The sequence below is a fragment of the Panthera leo genome, chromosome A1 (assembly GCF_018350215.1).
Source record: "Panthera leo isolate Ple1 chromosome A1, P.leo_Ple1_pat1.1, whole genome shotgun sequence".
Classification (NCBI taxonomy): Eukaryota; Metazoa; Chordata; class Mammalia; order Carnivora; family Felidae; genus Panthera; species Panthera leo.
In genome coordinates this window covers 4,499,873-4,521,932 of record NC_056679.1, presented here as the reverse complement: position 1 = coordinate 4,521,932, position 22,060 = coordinate 4,499,873, and the positions used below count along the sequence as shown (strand labels likewise).

At 45.0% G+C, this 22,060-nt stretch overlaps 1 protein-coding gene across 4 annotated transcripts in view; it reads left to right on the top strand.

Moving 5' to 3' along the window:
- The first annotated feature begins 7,543 nt into the window (after positions 1-7,543).
- Positions 7,544-22,060, top strand: part of SPATA13 (spermatogenesis associated 13) — an 81,798-nt gene continuing 67,281 nt past the window's right edge. For all 4 annotated transcript variants that reach the window (XR_006200577.1, XR_006200587.1, XM_042931617.1 and 1 more), the window contains exon 1: positions 7,544-9,221. Coding sequence is in view for 2 of the 4 variants with exons in the window: in XM_042931617.1 (XP_042787551.1) it covers positions 7,641-9,221 (1,581 nt within the window). In the remaining 2 variants the exon portion in view is untranslated. The remainder of the gene's footprint in view (positions 9,222-22,060) is intronic.

The window sequence follows — 22,060 nt, the reverse complement described above, 5'->3', positions numbered from 1 at the left end:
AGACATGTACACACGGAGGTTGAGATGTCCGAGGGGACGTGAGAGGTTGAAGAGAGGGAGAGTATCTTATATTAAGGACTGTGAGGGTGGGAAGCAGATTCCTCCCTGGAACTAGAACCCACAGTTGAGTCTTAGATATATTTTGCTATGGAAATGTTGTAACTTATGGTTAACCATTAACTATTATTAGTTAAGTATGGTTCGGGGGCAGAGTCTGTAGGGAAACACATTGCCTATTATACCGTTAGAGTAGAGCCTGTTCATATAGTGCGGGGTGCTAGAATTTCCAGCTTCTGCTCAGAGGCTTGGTTCAGCGAGGTTCTGGGAAAGATAGTGGAATGAATAATAGAAGGAAGAGACCTGGCAGGAAGAGAAAGACGGAGAATAAAATGGGCAAGTTCAGCATCTGAGAAAGACTTACGACCAGGGGGCTTTCTTTTTAGCAATCCCTAAGCTGTAACTTACTGGAAATACAATTCTACGTAATGGCAATAAAGTAAAGCATTTATCGTTGTCAAATATTTAGAAATTAATATTTATCAGAAGGTCTTTGCTACATACCTGTGTCTTTTTTCATAGCCATCTTGGTTGACATAGAAGTTCATGATTCGGGTACTGAGACTACAGTATAGCTAGACCTGATTTAGGCTAATATGATAATATATGGTGTGAAATAGAGCATCTTATTCTCTACCCAAGTATGAATGCATTTAGCTTTAATTCCCTGGATAAAGAGATTTATAAAGGCCTGCACCAGCTTAATATATATGCCAACTCACTTTTGTTTTACATTTAATACATTAAAATAGTTTCATTGAACTAAGAGTAGGGAAAGTGTTAGAGTATGGGTTGTATCACATATTTCCAAGACATACTTTATGGAATAAATCTTTTATACTTAAAAAAGAAAGTATAATTTTACAGAAGAAAGTCACTTTCCTAATAATCACAGTTCCTTTGGACCCTCTTTGAACATTTTTTAATTCAAATTTTGCTGATTAGTATTGAGACAGATAGATGGAAGTATAAGTTATCAATATATACATTTCAACATTAGTATTAGAAAACATTTTTTTAAATTTTTTAAAATCTTTATTTTTGAGAGAGAGCGTGTGAGCAGGGGAGGAGGAGAGAGAGAGAGAGAGAGAGAGAGAGAGACAGAATCTGAAGCAGGCTCCAGGCTCTGAGCTGTCAGCACAGAGCCCGACATGGGGCTTGAACTCACAAACTATGAGATCATGACCTGAGCCAAAGTCGGATGCTCAACCGACTGAGCCACCCAGGTGCCCCAAAGCATCTGATCTTTTTTTAAATGTTTATTTATTTTTGAGAGAGAAAAAGACAGAGCACAAGCAGGGGAGGGGCAGAAAGAGAAGGAGACACAGAATCCAAAGCAGGCTCCAGGCTCTGAGCCTAGAGCCCGATGCAGGGCTCGAACTCACAAACCGTGAAATCATGACCTGAGCTGAAGTCAGATGACCGACTGGGCCACCCAGGAGCCCCAACATTAGAAAACATTTTAAGTGTGTTATGAAATGTTTATAAAATTCTTAATTGTCCTACTAATTCAGATGTATGTTTTGTGTAATGTGAGCATTCAAATGGGTAAACTTTGGATAAATTTGATTACCTACTGAAATGAAGTACTTGTACTGATAGTTAAAAAGTGATCAGTTGGGTAACTATTAACATGTCAGTATTTACTGTATACAGTGTATTAAATTTTCCTTTTCACTGAATGTATAAAAAACATCCACACAGATGTAACTATTAAGATAATGGAAGATAAACATTAAGTTGAGCTTTCTACCACAGGAAGCTAGCTGCTAACAGTATTAGTATTTTAAAAATTGGCTTATCAGTACCATCACAGTATACAGAACACTCTGTGTTGTGATTGAAACTGATAAATTCCAACAGTTTCAGAGACACCATTCTGAAGCTAATTAATAGCACTTCTATGGTGTTCAGAACTTTCTCACAGTTCTTTTTCCTAATGGCATCATTTTAAGGCACTGGCCGGGGAGGCTGCTAACATTCTGCAGTGCAGAGGACAGCCCTCATGGCTAAGAGCTACCCGGCCCCACATGTTATGTTAACACACCTAAGGTATTCAATAACCCACTGAATGCTGAGAACACAGAGTTAAATAAGACCTCGTTTCTGACTTTTCAACCTTTTTAGGGTTTAGCAGAGAAGGGAGACTGAGAAACCAGAATTACAGAGCAGTATGGTAAATGCTGAGAAGGGCCAATGTATAAAACAGACCACAGAGGGGCGCCTGGGTGGCTCAGTCAGTTAAGTCTCCGACTTCGACTGAGGTCATGATCTAGCGGTTTGTGAGTTCGAGCCCCACGTCCAGTTCTGTGCTGACAGCTCAGAGCCTGGAGCCTGCTTCGGATTCTGTGTCTCCCTCTCTCTCTGCCCCTCCCATGCTCATGCTCTGTCTCCCTATGTCTCTCAGTAATAAATAAACGTTAAAAAAAAATTCTTTTTTTAAAATAGACCACAGAGAAACGGCATCTGAATTGGACAGGAAGAAGAGCGTTTCTCGAGGGAAAGGTCGATTTGAATTAATGAAAGTTAATTAGGCAGAGCACATATTAATCAGGAAGAGAGAAACATCTCCAGGTGTTTCACACAGAGAATCTAAAATAGGATTATTCTTACACAGCCGAGAAACAAAAGAGGAGAAAGGAACTCAGGTGAACAATAATGGCAGGAAAATGCTACTGACCCAGAGGCTGGGGGGGATCAGGGGGGAGCTGGTTCTACTTGAGCGGGGCACTGGTGCCCCCTGGTGGGAGCTGGGACCTAGGAGGGAGGAGCTGGCCAGCAGAAGTTGGAGCAAAAGAGGAGACCAGCGGCTGCTGGAAATGCCCCTGCTGTAGCCCATGCAGAGAGAAATACCCTGGTGTCTACCTTCCCCCCACACACATCATCCCCACCCTTGGCCAACTTGGCCAGAAGCCCTTTGTCAGAGGAGCCTGGGAATTGTGCTTCCGTGTAATACAGTGAGACAGAAATGGCTGGAGAAAATCAGAGCAAACAAGGAAATAACCCAAAGCACAGCAGCATGAGAAAGCCTCACTGTAAATAATTCAGCATGGCTAGAGTGAAAGGGATCGTGTGCTCGGCTGAGATCTGACATCTTCTCAAGGTTCAGAGGTGGCAGCTGGGGATACTAGATGAAGTGGCAGGACTCCGTTGGCAGTGTTTTGGGAAGGACGCCGGCCAGCTTGGAGGTGAGTCAGATGCGAAGGCAGGAGATTTTTCAGGAGGCTAATGCAGGTGTCCAAGTGGAAGGCACTGGCCTAAAAAGGCTGGAAATAAGGCTGCGGCAGCCACACTGAGCATGGATTGTTGAGACTGGACTAGAATCTCTAAACTTGGTGACCAAGGAAGATCTGGAGGGAAAGGAAGTGCTGTAGGATCACCCCCAGGTATGGGCAGTGCTGGGCCCAGGCATGGCCAGCATGAGGCAGTGCTGGGCCCGAACCTGGTCCCTCTGATTCCCGCTCCACTGTGCTTTCCACCCGTAGTGGCCTGACGAGGAGTATGTGTCTCAGAACCACTGGGTCCCAGGGTCCTAATCTTTACAGCTAGGTGTTAGATGTTCCCAAAGGCAATCTTCTACTGCGCTGTGATCGAAAGATTTAGACTTGCAGATTTCAATACATTTTCCTCCAGTGGCACGTTTTCTGTAATTTACATGAACACGTTACAAATTGTACGTACATTCAACCTGGTATATAGTTCTGGGTTTCAAATTCAAGTATTCTAAATTCATATTTAAAAATTATTGGTCATAGTTGTTTTCAGAGAATTCTCATTACGAGTGAAAGGAAATGTTCTATTCTAAAGTTCATACACCCCAGAATCCAGCTTGTAGACAATGGATTTCACAATATTCCCATCTAAAATTCTTCTTGTATTCTGTTCATAAATCTCTCTGGCAGAGCTCCCACAATTTGCAAGACTTACTACAAAACCAGTGATTGAATCACAACCCTTGTTAGTTAATAGAGGTCAAAGTATTAGTTCTAAATAATGCTACTTGGTATGTTTCTCGGAAATTCCAGGAAAAGCCTTTTTCCGTGATTTTCAGTTTCATTCCAAGCAGCACACAACAATCACATTGTTCAGCTGCATGAACGAAATAGTAAGTCACTGGTCTTTTAAAAAGCATGTTGCCCCAATCAGAAACTCGGCATTGTGTATATTTTACTAGATCTGTAACTTAAGGTTTAAGTAAATACTTAGACTTTTTAGTGTTGTAAAAATTTAAACATCGTCACATTGGAAAGATATGTGGGGATATGGCGAATTGTTACGTTGGCATAGACATTGACAAGGCAGGATAATAGATAACAATATTACATCAAGATAAACTTAAATAATTTACATGTGGCACACCGTTCTTATTCTCAAAGAGTTCATAGAAGTCTTGTTCTGAAGGCAGCCATAAAAACCTATCATTATAAATATGTCTTGGTAAAGCAATTTGGTGAGATGCCCATAACCCACAGAGTAAGGGGGCATTAATTTTAGGAGCATCAGGAAGGGATTCCCAAAGATGATGACACCTGTAGACAGTCTCAAAGTGTTAGACTTAAAGGGATGTGGTTTTTTCTAAACCTGTTTTCGCCTTAATTTCTACTACTTCACGACACTGAGCCATCCTTCCAATTATATTGTTCTACTTAATAGAACAATAGGGTGACCAGACATCCCAGTCTGCCAAGAACTTCTCCGGTTTCAGCCCCGAGAGTCCCATGTCCTGGAAAACACCTTACCCCCGGGCCAACTGGGCCAACTGGTCACCCAAGTTTATTGCCTCTCAGTCAGAATTTAGGTTCTTGGGTCTTCCTTTGCTTATGCCAAGTTCCCACCTAGAACGGGTTATCACCTTGTCACTGTTTTGAGTTTGTCATGGGGCCTACACATATCCTTGTACCCAGCAGAGGTTCATGAATTAATTGGTTGGTTGATCTACTGTAGACGTAAATGTTGGCACCTGCTCTTGGATAGATGCCACTGAAGCACAGATTACTCAGATGACGGTACTCAAGATTCATGTGACGGCACTGAGCTTAAAACCTGGGCCTGCCCCCATGCCTGTCCTAGAACATTCCCAAACTGACGCAACATTAAAATCGAGCACTGCCTGCACCCCTGGAGACTCCAGGGGCAGCCTGACACATTTTCATCCTTCGTTATAAAAGGTCTCACAATGCCCTCGGGTTGTCTCCGTCCAGCCAGATTACAAGAGAAGGAGCGTGTCTGCTCCTCTGCATCCAGTGCAAGTCGCAACAAGGCCATTAGTATTGTGTAATATGCCATCAGTCGGTGCCTGTGACTGGACTCGATGTTTGCATAAACTGTCTGCTTCGTTTCGAGATTGTGAGAAGCCGAAACAACCACAGTCCCCTGTCCCTCTCAGAATGGGTGAGGGTGGATGGGATACTCAGTGGGAGACTCATTTTGCAATCGTTTGTAGATTTCACATCCAGCCTCAACGCTAGGATGATTCAAGTTTCTGCTTCTTGAATGGCTCATTCAAATGCAGCCCACAGCTCTTCAGGATCCCTAATTTCTCCATTAGAACATTAAACTGCAGAGGCATGTGGTAGTCCCATTAGGCTTCTGAGTAATGGAATTGAGTAAATGGACATCAGAAAGGCTCCAGGCCACATAAGCCTATGTAGCCTCCCTGGTCCCAGATGGAATCAGCCCTTGAACTGGGAATCTCCCTGGGAATCCCTCAGGGAGCTCCATGTAAGGGCAAATAAAAATGAGCCCATGAGAGAATTTACAGAGTAGAATCAGATGAGACCTCTTTGCATGAGGTCACATTTTTTTCTGCGCTGGAGAGGACTAAGCTAAATTGGGACTTAACCTTAAGGTTTTTATGCAAATGTCTGCTCCTTTTCTTCTTCTGCCTTTAATATTGCCTTCGGAAGAGTGGCCTTGACTGGCATAAGGACTTCGGGGATTTGACTTGAGTTGGGGTTATGTCACGAGGCACTGAACTTGGTGTCAGACACCAAGATATGGGTTCCTATCCCAGCACTGCCTCTCTCTTTTTTCATTAGTTTAAAGTAGCGGAGAGGAGCATAGGCTTCCGAAGAGGCAGCTGCGGGAACCCCCAGCGCCCCCTGCCCAAGTGTGCATTTGGTTATCTATAAAATGGAAATTATTCTGTTGATCTTACAGGTTAATAGGAGTACCCAGTGGCAGGTCGTTTCACAAGCACTTAGCACAGGGGCCTGACATGTAGTAAACACTTAGCGAGTGGTGGTCTTTTATGGTGAATATCGCCATCTTCCCTACACTTCTTCACTGGCTAATCACTAATTGAGAAGGGGGTGGCTGTGACATTTAAGCCGGCCCACCAAGGCTGAGCAGGCCGTGGCCTAATGGGCAGAGAGGAAGGAGAGCAACATGTTCACTTGGGGGAGACAGCATGGACTGCAGGTGTGTGGCGGCCTTAATTGAGGGCACGGGGAAAGAAAGACGAAGGTGCAACATTGGTTTAATTTGAAGTTTTGTGTCTGAATTTCTAATATTTAAGTAATATCCTTATCTCCCTCCATCCCCCAGCCAATACGAATCCTGTTGACAGAGGCCCTTCACTAATGCTGTTTCCTTTACAAAGCCCGACCTCATACATGCAGCCTCAGCTTGTCCCTTGTGCTTGTGTTTCTCTGTAGCACTTTGGGTATTTTTGTAGACAAGTGGGCAGCTGACAGCATCTTGGTCTTTGCTACAGCTCCTTACACTGGTTCTTGTAGCCAGTATGCCTATCAGCTGTGTGAAATTTAACATAGGCTGGTATTTTACTGTAACACGTTTTGAAATAGTTGTTGGTGGGTTTTTTTATTCAGTAATTAAGAATTTCTTCCATTTCAAATAAAGACAAGCCCCAGTGTGGAATAACGCCTTGGCCTTGGCATTCCAGCAGTTTTTCAGAAGTTTTAAACAAGTTTCAATGGGTTCAAGGATTTACCTTTGCATTGAATGCACAACCCATAATTATCTTTTTTTTTTTTTTTTAAGGAATGTATGTTTGCATTCTTCCTTTTAATTCATTGTGAAATCAATTAGGAAAGGTAAAACTTTAACTTAATTTAAAAGTTTTTAAAAATTTTTTAGAACGTTTATTTATTTTGAGAGGTGGGGGAGGGGCAGAGAGAGAGGGAGAGAGAATCCCAAGCAGGCTCCACGCCGCCAGCAGGCAGCCGACGCGGGACTCGAACTCCTCAATCCTGAGATCATGACCTGAGCCAGAGTTGGACAGTTGACCAACCGAGCCAGCCGGGGGCCCCTAATTTAAGACAGTTTTGACCTGATCAACCCTGTCATGAGGCATGCTTCTTTCATCCCGGCAATTATTAGCCAAAATGAGAAGCCGCTGTTCGTAGAGGTTCTTCCGTGGGAGGAAAATGACTAAATCCCGGCTTTGTTTTCCGCTCCAGGCTGTGGCCACAACCGAGGAGCCTGATGCGCACAGCAGGTGCGAAAGCCCGGCCGGCAGCAGCCTCGGAGATGAAGGTCTGCGCCTGGGGCCTGTGGACACAGATGTGCATGTGGGTTTGAACCCCGCTGCCCTGTGGCCACGGGCTCGCCGCCCCGAGAACATGACAACAGCCCGGAACGGCCATGGCCGACTCGCCGCGATCCCCTGTTCCGTCTCTGATTCCAAAGACCCCACGATGGTGACCCACCCAGCGTGTCAGAATGGAGGCTGCGGCAGCAACCCCTGCGGGGACGCGGAAGGCGCCGCGGAGGCCAGACTCAGCCCTGCCAGGCTCATCCGCCTCTTCTCCGCGAGTAGGAAGAGGGCCGGCGCCAACCCGGAAAGGCCCCGCTCCATGGTCCTGATGGGAAATTCCTCCACCTGGAACGCCCTTGCCTCCTTCCGGAAAATGGGGTCTTTTAAAAAACTGAAGTCCTCCGTCCTTCAGGGAATTCAGCACCGAGAGGGGTCAGATGCGCCAAAGGAAGGCGACCCGGAACGCGACCCGGGGAAGCCCATCCCGAACGGTGCTGCCGCCGGAACGCACACCGGCAGGGGCCCCTCCTCGGGGCCGGCGAGCGACCCCGCCGCCAAGGCGGCTCCCGGGGGCGCGTCGGACTGCTCCGACCCCGAGGAGGCCGACGACGCCTTCCAGAGGAGCACCCACCGGTCCCGCAGCATCCGCCGCGCCTACGGCCTGGGCCGCATCAGCTTCCTGGAGGGCGAGAAGCGCCAGGGGTCCCAGAACCACGTCGGGCCCCTGGCCCCCGTGTCCCAGGAGCCCGCGCCGCGTGCGATTCTAGTGAAAGACTCTGAGAACAACAGCATCGTCTACCGGAAGAGCAAGAGCACCGACAACTTGAACTTCCTGAAGAAGAGCTCCTTCAAGCGGAAGTCCACCTCGAATCTCATGGACCTCAAGGGGGCGCCCGAAAAGCCCGCGCCCCGGAGGACGCTGAGCAGTTCGTCCGCCGACTCGGAGAAGTTCGGCGGGGCCGAGAGGAGGACGAAACGCTGGAAGAGCCCGCTGCGGGCCAGGGACTTCGACAGAGTCCTGAGGTTTGTGAGCGGCGCCGCGGACGCGGCCTGGCGGAGAGAGAGCCCCCGGGGCGGGGCGCCGCCGCCGGGCGAGGCCAGCCGGAGGCTGCAGGTGCACAGCAGGCTGCACGACGCCTACTCCCGCCGCGTGTCCACCAGCGCCGAGCGCGAGTGGAGGAGCTGCGCAGGCGCAGGCGCAGGCGCGCACGCCGCCCCGGGCTGTGGCCCGGCGGGGGCGGGGAGCCCCCCGGTGGACGCGGCGGCGGCCGCGTGTCCCCCCGAAGCCGCAGGCTCGCGGGCGGCGGCGAGCGCGGGTCCTGGCGCCGGCAGCGCCTCGGCGAGTCCGGCTGCCGAGGACCCGGGCGGACGCCAAGCTGGCAGCCGCTTTACCTTCGAGCCGGAGCAGCCGCTCACCCCCCAGAGGCCGACCACGCCCAAGCCCCCCAGCCCTCAGAGCCCGGGCGCAGGAAACGCCACGTGTCCCAGCAGTCTCAGCGCGCTGTCCCTGAGTTCAGTGGACAGTGAAGACAGGGCAGAGGGGCCTGCGTCCTCCCAGGATTCGGCGCAAGCCACGTGTGACAAGGGCAGTGACGACGGCAGCGTCGGCAGCCACCCTCAGCTGAGCCCCCACCTGGTGTCGGGTCCCGAAGAAAGGAGGGAGGAGGTAAGGGCCGGGCGGGGGCCCCTTGGAGGTGACCGGCTGCACACGGGGTACCTGTCACAGCGTCACCCTTCGTGTCTCCCGGGGGTTGCCGGTGCGCTGGGGTGTTTTCCGCTGGCATTCACCCTCTTGCCTTCACCTGCCGTAGAAGCAGGTGGCCCCGTGCTAATTGCACTGCCATCAAATTCCTGCCAGGTTGCTGTTTACCAAGTTCACAGTCATCTCCGCCTCTCTTGTAATAAATTGCCACCCAGTGCGATTCCTTGAGACGGCACCACACCATTCATTCAAAAGCAGATTCCATTGAGCACCAACCCCATCGTAGATTCTGGGGGGTGGAGGTGGGGGGTAGTTGATAGAGACCTCTGTCCACTCTATGCAGCTAGTAGGGGCTCTCAGAAATTTGATTTTTGCAACATTTTGTATTCCCATAGCTCTCTTCTCTGCGTTTTAAATTGTCTCTGTATCCTTCCCAACAGAGTACATGTAAATGAGATGCTTCACGTTAAGACCCCGTTCGAAGTCTCTTTTATTTCCTAGGAATGAATTAGAAACGTGCAGTTTGATACCTGTCAACCTCCGAGTGATGATGGTTCAAAGAAATTCTTATGATGGTTACTTGACTTATTTTTAGAGAACGTAAGCATCTCATGAATTGAATCAACTAATAACTGTCAAGGCTACAGGAGCAGCGCTCTTTTCATATCCTGTCAGGTATCCAGACAACTTTGCCTGACTCTGTAATTTTCACTCATTTATAAATGCATTCAGTACAGTACAGAGCTAAAGGATGAGGAAATGCATCCATGTGTGTATACTGCAAATTATTCTCCAAGTATATTTCTAGACTGTTTTATAGGTATAAATTGGTGCTTGCCATGGAAAATAATCCCCTGGCAACTGTTCCTTCCCACGGATCCTTGGAGAGGACCTCAGTTTTGTCTTAATGTCTGTAGGTGAGGGATTACACAGCCGCTTTTGCAAACTTGGGAGCCAGGATAGCCTCCGGACCGTATGTTTTCACTTTTGCTTTTCAGAGAGTCTTCAGAAGTAGAAAGCCTGTCGCAGGTCACTTTGGGGAGATCTCAATTAGCCTGAAGCATCCCCGAGGCAGCCAGAGGAGTGAGGCTTTGTAGATGTGAGTTTGTATGGAGACCTCAGGGCCATTGTGTCTTTAGAGGTCTTAGATATTGACGGCCATTTGCTCATTTGCATATTTCCAAAGAAGCCTTGTGGAACAGTTGTAAGGACACCAGACTAGTTGCCAGCCTTTGAAGGAGCTCCAGTTCTGCTAGCTCTGCTGTACGTCATCGGCCAAAGCCTGAAGCGGGCCGGGCTTCCTTGACTCCTCTGATGGATGATAAGATGACGTGTAATTCCTTCCACCACACATCCAACCTGTCCCACAGATGGTTTAGAGCCCCCCTTCATCGCTCCTGGAGGAGCCCAAACTCTCATCCCCTGCTCCAAAATAGAAGATTTGCAGAGTTCTAGAGGCTTCTTTATGTGAAAGGTGGGGATTTTATTTTCTACTTAATGAAATTAGTGAAAATCATCATTAAAACATTTTCTTCTTGAGTGCACATTAAGCGAACATATGCATATTGTTTTCAGAATTATTTTGATCATTATATAGTTTACCCGTATATTTGCTAAATATAATTTAATTATACACAGTTAATAATTTAATAATATATATAATTTAATTTCTACCCACAAAGAAATTGTACCAAAGATACAAAGCAGGGCACAAGTGATCAAAAGTGCACATGTGTGGATAGATAATTCTGCAGATTTGTCTCAAGATGTTTATCGCATTAAAAAACTTTTTTTAATATTTATTTATTTTTGAGAGACAGAGAGAGGGAGAGAGAGAGAGAGACAGAGGGAGACAGAGCACAAGTGGAGGAAGGGCAGAGAGAGAGGGAGACACAGAATCTGAAGCAGGCTCCCGACTCTGAGTCAGCACAGAGCCTGACATGGGGCTCGAACCCACAGACTGTGAGATTGTGACCTGAGCCAAAGTCACATCTTAACCGACTGAGCCACCCAGGTGCCCAGATGTTTATCACTTTTTAAGTTGGATTTATTTTCTCAAACTTAAGCTTCCTCGTGTGTGTGTGTGTGTGTGTATGTATGTTTTAATGTTTATTTTTGGGAGAGAGAGCACAAGCAAGGGTAGGGGCAGAGGGAGAGGGAGACACAGAATCCAAAGCAGGCTCCAGGCTCCGAGCTGTCAGCACAGAGCCTGATGCGGGGCTTGATCTCACAGACCACGAGATCATGACCTGAGCTGAAGTCGGACGCCCCACTGACTGAGCCACCCAGGCGCCCCTCAACCGTTGTAATTTAAAAGCACTTGTTGGCCATCTTGTATAACATTACACAAAATTAAATTTCAGTTTCAATGTACTTTAACATACAGTGGGTTATTTAATTCAGTGATAGTATGGTTCTACTTACGTGCTTAGAGCTAGTTGAAGCTGTGGTTAGTGTTGAATGTAATAGAGGTCGAGGGGCGCCTGGGTGACTCAGTAGGTTAAGCGACCGACTTCGACTCGGGTCATGATCTTGCGATTTGTAGGTTTGAGCGCCCCCCCCCCCCCCCCCCCCCCCCCGCCCAGGGCTCTGTGCTGACAGCTTAGAGCCTGGAGCCTGTTTCAGATTCTGTGTCTCCCTCTCTCTCTGTCCCTCCCCCATTCATGCTGTATCTTTCTCTCTCTTTCTCTCAACAATAAATAAACGTTAAAAAAATTTTTTTAAAGGTTGAAATCTGTATATTATGATATTTAAAATAAATATTATAATGCAGTTTTCAATAAGGAAGAATAGTTTAATGTAGAACCATTTATGTATAAAATGCCACTCTCAAGGTGACAAAATAATCTTTGGAAAACCATTAGCAGTTTCACAGGATTTTGTTACTGTGAAAAGGGTGGGAACATGTCCTGCTACTCACTAGAGAGAAATCACCGCGTTAACTTTATACTTCTGCCACCTAGTGGTAAATTTCCTTGTAAGAATAACTTTGGAAGGATGCCCTAGAATTGTTACTTGGTCCGGAAATGCAGTTTAGCATGGATGCTTGTGGACAGTGCTACCTGTTCCCTGATAAATGTACAGGCACAGGAATTTAGCATGTTTTCGCTGGTTTTCCTACCAAGTCACAGGGTAATTCCATCGCCTGAAATAGCGAATAGGAAAGGGACCCTGTCCTTAGTCATGCAGTATAGATTCAGAAGCGTGTGGTAGTGTTGAAATATGCCATAGATGAAGCTCTTTTAAATGATGAAAGTCTGTTGTAACTCCTTAATAGGGAGCTTTAGTCTTTCAGTAGATGTTTTTAATTTGGTGTGAATCCTGGCTCTGCTGTTCCAAAGAGAGCCACCAGTGGAGCAAACTGCTGAGCTTTCCCTTGGCCTCAGTCTCCCCAGCGTAGAATGTGGGACAGCTCCATCTGCCTTGGATGTTTGTAGGAACCAGGGGCATTAGGTCTAGCAAGCACTTGGCCCAGTGTTGAACACTGGCTGTCACTGTGTGATGGTTACTATCCACTTAGATGATGTTCCCATCCTAGATCGACCTGACTTCTTGAGACATGGGCCAGTTAAGGTCAGATTTTTCCAGAAATGGTTTTGACATGCCACTGTGTTATAGTCTTAGGGAGGACTGTGAAGATGTTCAGTCAGTTAGTTTGATTGCACATTAATTTTTTTTTTTTTAATGTTTACTTTTGAGACAGAGACAGAGCATGAACGGGGGAGGGTCAGAGAGAGGGGGAGACACAGAATCGGAAGCAGGCTCCAGGCTCTGAGCCATTAGCCCAGAGCCCGACGCGGGGCTCGAATTCACGGACCGCGAGATCGTGACCTGAGCTGAAGTCGGACACTTAACCGACTGAGCCACCCAGGCGCCCCAATTTTTTTTTTTTAAAGCATGAGAGTGTGGTTAGGTTTAGTTTAGTTTAGTTAGGTTGCAGGATGACCTAACATTTATGCGTTCATTCAGGATTGCACAAAGCGAACTTGCTGAGCACCCACCAGGCGTAAGACACTCAGATATAGCTCTGTAAGGATGTCGAGGACATTATAAATGAGCTAAGATGTATGCAAATCATATTGGAACTATGTAGATTAAATCCCACAAAAGAGGCAAAACCATTTGCTGTGGGATTTCAGAAGAGTTGTAGTTTTTACGCATGTATCAAATCAAGGAATGCTGAGTAAGGGTGACTGAATCTCATTTGAAGAAAGCGCAATGTCTATACATATAGTTTCAGTGGTCAGATGGGTAGGGCTTTTATGTGATTTGAGAGAACAGGAAGGAACATAATTCTGTTTAGTGTAGGAGAAGGATCAAGTTAAAGTGAAATCATTAAGCCTGGGTCACGGACACTTTTGAATTTAGAGTAAAGAATCTATACATTCCTTGGTAAGCACCACAGAGTCAAGGATATTTTTGAGTAGAGAAGAGCCAAGCAGAACTGTGTTTTGAGGAAGTTAATCCACCATCGGTAAAGAAGAGAATTGGAAAGAAAAGTGACCAGGGAGAAAGCTAGCAGGAATTTATTGCCAAAGAGAGCTCAGAGGTAATAAGGCTCTAAGAATGTGGAGATGGAAATAGAATATATAAGGAAGGAAAGGGAGTGAATGAAACAACGCATTATAAAGACTAACGTACCTTGTCATTCAGTATTTACCTGCCTGCTTTGTATGCCAAACATAGAGAAAAGAAAGAGTTTAAGAGAATAGCTATTCTTGTTCTGATAGATTCATATTCTAATTGATAGACTGGATTGGATACAGATATTATTGGAATGGATACAGATATTATGATGTAGTGTGATGTTTCCAGTGAGGAACATACAAAGTACCATGAAAGCACCAAAGACAGAATTATTAACTCTGGATAAAGAGTTGTATACCTGGAGGAAGACAGTTGAGTGGGGTCTTGAAAAAAGATGCAGGGGGCAGCACTTGAGGGGCTGCAGGGTCTTTAGGCCAAGTGGAAGAGTGTGCGGGAGGGACAGGTACTATAGACATAGGGAGAAAGTCAGCCAGAGGAGTTATCTAAGCCTTCTCTTCCTCCCCTGTAAACTGGGGGTGGCGAGGGTACCTGCCTGTCACATGGGGTTGTTGTGAAGATGAAATGAGGTGATGCAGGTAGAGAACTCCACACTGAGCTTTGCGTATAGTAAGTGTCCCCAAAGATGATAATCTGTGGTGCGAAGGGAACTGCACGTTCTCACCGTAACTTTTGTACAGGGTGGTTGGTTGGGTGGAGAAGTGGGAGATAAGATTGTAAAAATAGGTCTTACGGAGTTAGGAAAGCCCTTGCTTGGAGTTTGGACTTTACCCTGCAAGCAGTAGAAAGCCACAGAGGTGTTTACCAGGAACCACAGAAGGGGATGAGCTCCGTAGAGAGGATTGGTATGGGGGCAGTCCTGGGACAGAACAGTCCTCAGTAGTCTAGTCCAGAAGAGATGAGATCTGTGCTACAACCATGGAAGGGAGAGGAGAGTTTGCATTTCAAAATGATCTCACAGTTTATTTATTAAAAAATAATTTTTTTAGCGTTTTATTTATTTTTGACAGAGAGAGAGAGAGAGCGCGCAAGCATGAGTGGGGGAGGGGCAGAGAGAGAGGGAGACACAGAATCCGAAGCAGGCTCCAGGCTCTGAGTCGTTAGCACAGAGCCCGACGCGGGGCTCGAACTCACGGACCGTGAGATCATGACCTGAGCCGAAGTCGGACGCTTAACCGACTGAGCCACCCAGGCGCCCCTCACAGTTTATATTTTTAACCAGCATTTGAATATTTTGGGGGAGAGCGAAGTCATAGGTGATGAGTGATTCAGAGGATGCTTTTGTGTTGGAATCAGTAGTCAAGCCATGAAAACAAAAAACCAGAGCTGAATGTAGGTTATTATCCTGGCCCTTCCACAAACATTCTGGCTCCTGGTAGAAAATCCCTTTCCTTTTCTAAGCCTCCGTTTACTCAAACACTCCAGTGTTTTAGGATTTTATCATTTTCTTCCTCAGGGATTTGTAGCTTCAAAATTGTTGGAAGCCATCATCCAATCCGATCTTCTACAGTCAAAGCGATTTGAGTGCCTGACTGGGAGATTTTGTAGTATACGCGTTGTTACCACGTGGGGTTTTAGCTTGCCCACCACCCACGGGGGTGGCCCCCACCCCAGAAGCACTACTTGCGTTTTTGTTCCTGCCTCAGAAAAAGGAGGGTATTTTGTGGCACCACAAGGTACAGCGTCACTAAAGTAAAACTTTCTTCCGACTTACAGTACTGGAATGATCCAGTAGGTGAGCAGGGGCTAACGTCAGGCCTGGTTGCAATGTGCATTACAAATTGTGGGGTTTGATGATGCTGCTGATGATGGGTACTTAACGCATAATGATAGCGGCAAAGGTCTGTTTTTTATGTGACTTATTCAGAGATACAGATACCTCACATCATTTTGACTCTTTGCAAATTTCTCAGGCATGACTGTTTGGGTTACTCACACAGCTAGTTGAGAGATTTAAACAATTCTTCTGGAGATTAGGAGTTATCCACAGCTATGTCACAGACCATCCCTAGAATCAGAAAGATGAGGTCGCACATACAGAAGTGAATGTAATGACCCTAGAAAGTCTGCCCAAGGCTTTTTAGGAGTTTTATTGAGGTATAATTTACATAACATGAAACTCCCCAATTGTGAGTATACAGCTTAATGATTTTTAGGAAATTGATAGAGTTGTGCAGGCCCTGCCACAGTCAAGTTATAGAACCCTTCCATCCCCCCAGAAAGGTCCCCCATGCCCTCTGCTGTCATTTCCTGCTCCCAGTAAAGACCTAGGCAACTACTGATCTGCCCTCTGTCTCGATATTTTTTTTAAGTGAGCAGTTCAGTGGTTTGTTGTAAATTTGTTGGAGTCATGCGTCGCATCACCACTGTAGTTTTAGAACATTTCCATCACCCCTGAAGGAGACTTGGCTACTTTCACCCAGTATATTGCTTTCAAAGCTCATTCACGTTGCAGCACACATCAGCACTCCATTTCTCTTCTAAGGCTGACTGATAATCGGTTGTGTGGATAATCCCACACTTTGTTCATCCGCTCACCAGTTGTTAGACGTTTGAGTTCTTGCCACTTCGGGGCTGCTATGAATACTTATGCACAACTTGTATGGACATATTTTTCCATCCTCTTGGGTAGGTAGGTAGGAGGTGAGTTTCTGGGTTGTTCGGCGCTTCTGTGTTTAACCATTTCAGGAACTGCCACGTTGTTTTCTAGAACAGTTGTCCCGTTGTAGATTCCCGCCGGCAATGTGTCAGGTTCCAGTTTCTCTACGTCCTTGCCAGTACTTGGTATCATCAGTAGTTTGGATTCTAGCCCTCTACGTGGGTACGTAGTGACATCTGACTTTGATTTTAGTTAGTGTTTCCCTAGTGACTAATGCATCCGTAATGACGAGCATCTTCTTTATTAGCCATTCATTTATCTTATTTGGTGAAGTGTCTTTTCAGATCTTTTGCTCGTAAGTTCACTGCATTTTTGGTTTCATTGAGCAGCAAGATTTCTTTATATATTCTGGATACAAGTTTTTTTACCAGATACATGACTTGCAAATGTTTTCTCACCATCCCTGGGTTGTCTTTTCTTTTCTTTTTTTTTTAATTTTTTTTTAATGTTTATTTATTTTTGAAGCAGAGAGAGAGAGAGAGAGCATGAGCAGGGGAGGGGCAGAGAGAGAGGGAGACACAGAATCTGAAGCAGGCTCCAGGCTCTGAGCCGTCAGCACAGAGCCTGATGTGGGGATTGAACCCACGAACCATGAGATCATGACCTGAGCCGAAGTCGGACGCTTAACCGACTGAGCCACCCAGGGGCCCCTGCCTCTTATTTTCTTGATTATGTCCTTTGAAGAGCAAAAATGTCTATATTGACGGAAATCACAAAGATTTTCTCCTGTCTTCTGGAAGTGTTACGGTTTTAGCTTTTACATTTACATCTATGCTCTGTGTTGTTTTTTTTTTTATTTCGTTTTTGATTATAATTCCAGTATAGTTAACGTACAGTGTTATATTAGTTCCAGGTGCACAATAAAGTGATTCAGCAATTCTGTACTTTTCTCAGTGTTCTTAACCCCCTATTTCCCCCATCCCTGTACCCACTTCCCCTCTGGTAACCATTTGTTCTCTTTAGTTGAGAATCTGTTTCTTGGTTTGCCCCTCTCTCTCTCTTTTTCCTTTTGTTCATTTGTTTTGTTTCTTAAATGGCAAATGGTCCATTTTGAGTTAATTTTTGTGTACAATGTGAGGTAAAGGCCTAGGTTCATTTTTTTTGGTCATGTGGACATTGAGTTATCCCACCTCCATTCATATCCCACCTTCAACAATTTGTTGAACGGTCCACAGTTTTCACGTTACAGAGAATATAAGTTTCTATACTCCACTGGGTTCTCAGTTTTCTCTGACATAGATGCTCTAGAACTTGAATCACGGAAATTGCAATTAAAATTGGGAAGATCATTTGAAAATATGATATTTTTTGTGCTTATTTATTTACTTTTTAATTAATTTTTTTTTTTTTTTTTTTTTTTTTTTTTTTTTTAGAGAGAGAGGGAGAGAGGACACAAGCTGGGGGAGAAGGGCAGAGGGACAGAGAGAATCTTAAGCAGCCTCCATGCTCAATGTGGAGCCCAGTGCGGGGCTCGGTCCCATAACCCTGGGATCATGACCTGAGCTGAAATCAAGAGTTGGATGCTCAACCGACTGAGCCACCCAGGCGGCCCCTATTTGTGCTTTTAAAAATATTTTTCTAGTGAAGTTAACATTTCGTTACGAGGACACCTGCTATACCGTATTCCCTAAGTGGGCAACCCTGGGGTGGGTATTTGTTCAGCATCACCCCGTGGGATGTCGTAAAGGGAATCGGTGTGCTTTCTGTTAGTCATCCTTGTGCTAGTTTGTGTGTAGTTTCTCCTAAGGTGTTTTGTGTTGGTTTATTTTCCTTTTTGCAGAAGAACGAAAGAGAAAAAGAGCTCTTGCAGAAATATTATGAAATCATAAAATACAGGTCATGAGCCTAAATGTGAAGGTAGCCTTTTAACAATTAAGTCATCATTTTCGGCCTTTTCAAAAAGAAGTTTTCACTTGCTCTAAAACAGATTTATGTTCATCATTACATAAACAGGGGTATATCTTTTGCAGTGAAGGTTTCAAAGTATTTCTGAATGGGTGCTCAGTGTTTGACAGGCTACTGAACTTTATATATTTAAGAAGCCACTTCTAAAATTATTTCTAAAAATGGAGAATCTAAAGAACAGTCTATACACATAATCATGTCATTCTTGAACTTTAAAGTGGCTTGTTTCTAGAACAGTTTTTGTTTGGTGAAGTGTCATCGAGTAGGATTTTCCCATTAGAAACAAGGGGGTAATGGGCACCTGGCTGGTTCATTCGGTAAAGCATGCAACTCTTCGTGCCCCATATTGGGTTTAGAACTTAGCTTAAAAAAAGATTGCTTTAAAAATGAAAAAACAAGGGAGGAAGAAGGAGACAGAAAATACATCCCTATATATACTGAGCAGGAGTCTAGTTTTTATAGAATTACGATAATAATCATATGTAGTCAGGTATAAGTTATATTAATGTATCATATTCGTAATTGTACCGTATTAATGCTATGCATGTTAAACTTCCTAAACAAATGAAATACTTAAATGATATGAAACGGTATTATAGTGTACCTGTTAAGGTTTTAATATTTACTTTTATTTGGTGCCTTGTTTTAATTTGTGCATAACAAATGCATAATAAGACCTTAATAAAGCTATAAAATACAGAAAAGGAGTGTCAGTATTTCGGGGGGGAAATTTTAGCTTGATGATTATGATGCCAGTATATCTTTTTCTCCTGGTTCATTTTCCTCATCTTAACTTGCCTGTAATAATTAAGATCAAAGAGCATCCAGGGTTGGGAATCACTTTTCCACACGTTCATGTGACACACAGTTGCCATGGCAACTGGAAGGAATACCATAGATTTAATTGGCAGAAACGCCTAACGGCAAATTGCCACGTGTTGCTATATAAACTAAATGTTACCTGTGTTTCTCCCACCACTCACAGTCCAGGAAAAAATGACCATTTGGAATGTTGCCTTCATTTAGAATAATAGCAGTAAAGCTGGGGAGGGGGTGGGGACGCTCGGATAAGTTGCAGAGGAAAGAACACTCACAGATGGTAAATTCCTAGGAAACCAGCACTGATGCGGTTGCCAGCCACCAATGCCAACATTTCTGAGTGGTGGAGGAACTCTGGGATAAAAAATAGGTGGGCTTTGTAGTCGGGCTAAGTTCAAATCCTGGTTTCCCTACTAACCAGCTGTATCCTTGACCTACATAAGCCTCAGTTTCCTTAAAAATGGAGTTAATAGTACTTACCAGGATTAAATGAAATAGTGCTTAGGAGATACCACGATGCCCGGAACACATTAAACTCAATAAAGCTGGCTTTATCATCATCACAATCTTTGTTATCATTAAGATTGGTGCTTTTGGTCAGATACTTCAACACAGACCAGTTGAACTTTGCAAATTACTTCTGATTGTCTAACTGGAGTTTCTCAAAGTTTGGAATGAAGATACAAGCTAACAGTACGGATTCTTGAGGCCACCCGGAGCTACCGAATTCGAATCACTGGAGTCCAGATCCGGTAATCAGGACTTTTAACATGCTACCCGGGGAATTGTTTTTGCCCCACTGAAGTTTGAGATCTGCTGTCCAGGCTGAGGCTCTAGGTATTAAGTTTGTGGGCTCCTCTAGGTTTTAAGTGTCTTGTATTTTAGGTTTGGGCTTTTCTCTTCGCAGATGTACCCCAGTTAACTCTTGCTTTAGGAAAGAGTTGTTCCTGAAAAAGTTAAAAGGTAGCCTACGATCCTGTTTCTCTCATTGAACTGTATTAATCAGTTGGATGTGAATTTATATTACCAAATGGATATGAATTCATACAGAATACGAACATTTCCTTTTGGCAAAAGAGTGAAATTAAAACTTTTTAATCAAGAAATGGTGGTATAAAGAATTTGCTCTGATGCGTGTTGAGAAGGTGCTCCCGGCTGGCTCCGTCGATGGGGCATGCGACTCTTGATCTTAAGGTTGTGAGTTTGAGCCCCACGTTGGGTGTAGAGATTACTTAAAAAAAAAAAAAAAAAATTAAAAAAAAACACAATTTTTTTTAACGTTTATTTATTTTTGAGACAGAGACAGAGCATGAACGGGGGAGGGGCAGAGAGAGAGGGAGACACAGAATCGGAAGCAGGCTCCAGGCTCTGAGCCATCAGCCCAGAGCCCGACGCGGGGCTCGAACTCACGGACCGCGAGATCGTGACCTGAGCTGAAGTCGGACGCTTAACCGACTGAGCCACCCAGGCGCCCCCCCAAAAAAACAGTTTTAAGAATCTAAAAAAAAAATATGTTGAGCAGTTGCTCCACCCACTGCTGGAAACCGGAATCTTACCAACTCATTTGGAAGTCTGAAAACGTAATTGTCTCTTGGGGCACCTGGCTGGCCCAGTCAAGTTAAGCGTCCAACTTTGGCCCACATCATGATCTCGTGGTTTGTGAGTGTGAGCCCTGAGTCGGGCTCTGTGCTGACGGCTCAGAGCCTGGAGCCTGCTTTGGATTCTGTGTCTCCTTCTCTCTCTGCCTCTCTCTCTGCCTCTCTCTCTCTCTCTCTCTCTGAAAAAAAAACAAAAACAAAAACATTAAAAAAATGTAATTGTCTCTTAAAAATAAAAGTATCAGTAAAAAAATAGATTAGAAATACAAGTATCAGTAGTAACCTCTTGCATTTATATAACAGTTTTAAAGCTAATAAAAGTCACATGACATTGTTGCATTTGGTTTTCATAGCCACCCTGCGAAGTAGGCCAGCATTTTTGTATTTGCCTTAAGAGATGGGTAAACTGAGGCTTAGAAAGGTTGTAAGACCCTTCTGCCAGAGTCACACAGACGCTGAGTGGCAGCTGGGCCTAGAATCAGGTCTCAGAATGGGGAGGAAAGCCCAAAAAACACCATCTGCTTGGCAGCTGGCACATAGAATTAAATTCTAGCCATTTGCTAGTTTCCAGATCTTTGGTGGAATCTCATCATGTCTCTTATTTGTAAAACAGAAGCCTGTAAGTATCTACTGCGTAGGTTGTTTTAATTAAATGAGATGGGATTCGTGAAGGCCCTGTTTCCAACACTGGTATATTTGATGCATTTCCATTCCATTTTCTCTTTTGACTCCATGATTGGCGTTCTTCCCACTGAGCGTGGGCCAGTTCCTGCCACAGTTAGTCTTGCCCAAGTCAGAGCCTTTCTTCTTCGTTTTCTTCTAGGTGAGGTTTTTTTGGCTACTGAGGATGGGCTCAGCAGCTCAACTTAGCTTCCGGCAGCTTCTTTCGGTAGTTGACTTGACACAGGGTTGAAGCACGCCACCTTGGACAGCGGACAGTGGTGCGACCCTAGGTCTGTGTACAGCCATTTCTTGTAGGTCAGCCCCACAGGTGGGGAGACAGGAGGCCTGGAGCCTTAAATACAGCTTGTGACTGAGGTCAGGTGTTCCAGCCCCGTTCTCCAGTGTGTAATATACATTTTTACACATTTGCTTATAACGAACTTCTGTTGTATACTTGGTGTTATATTTTTACTCTTTTTGTGTTATAAATTATTCATCTATAATTCTCCCACTGCCAAGTTTTGAATTAAACGTTTTCAAGATGTTTTGTTTGCACCAGGACACGTTCTCAGATCCCTCAGTAGAAATAAAAAGAAATGCCGCTGGTGCTGTCT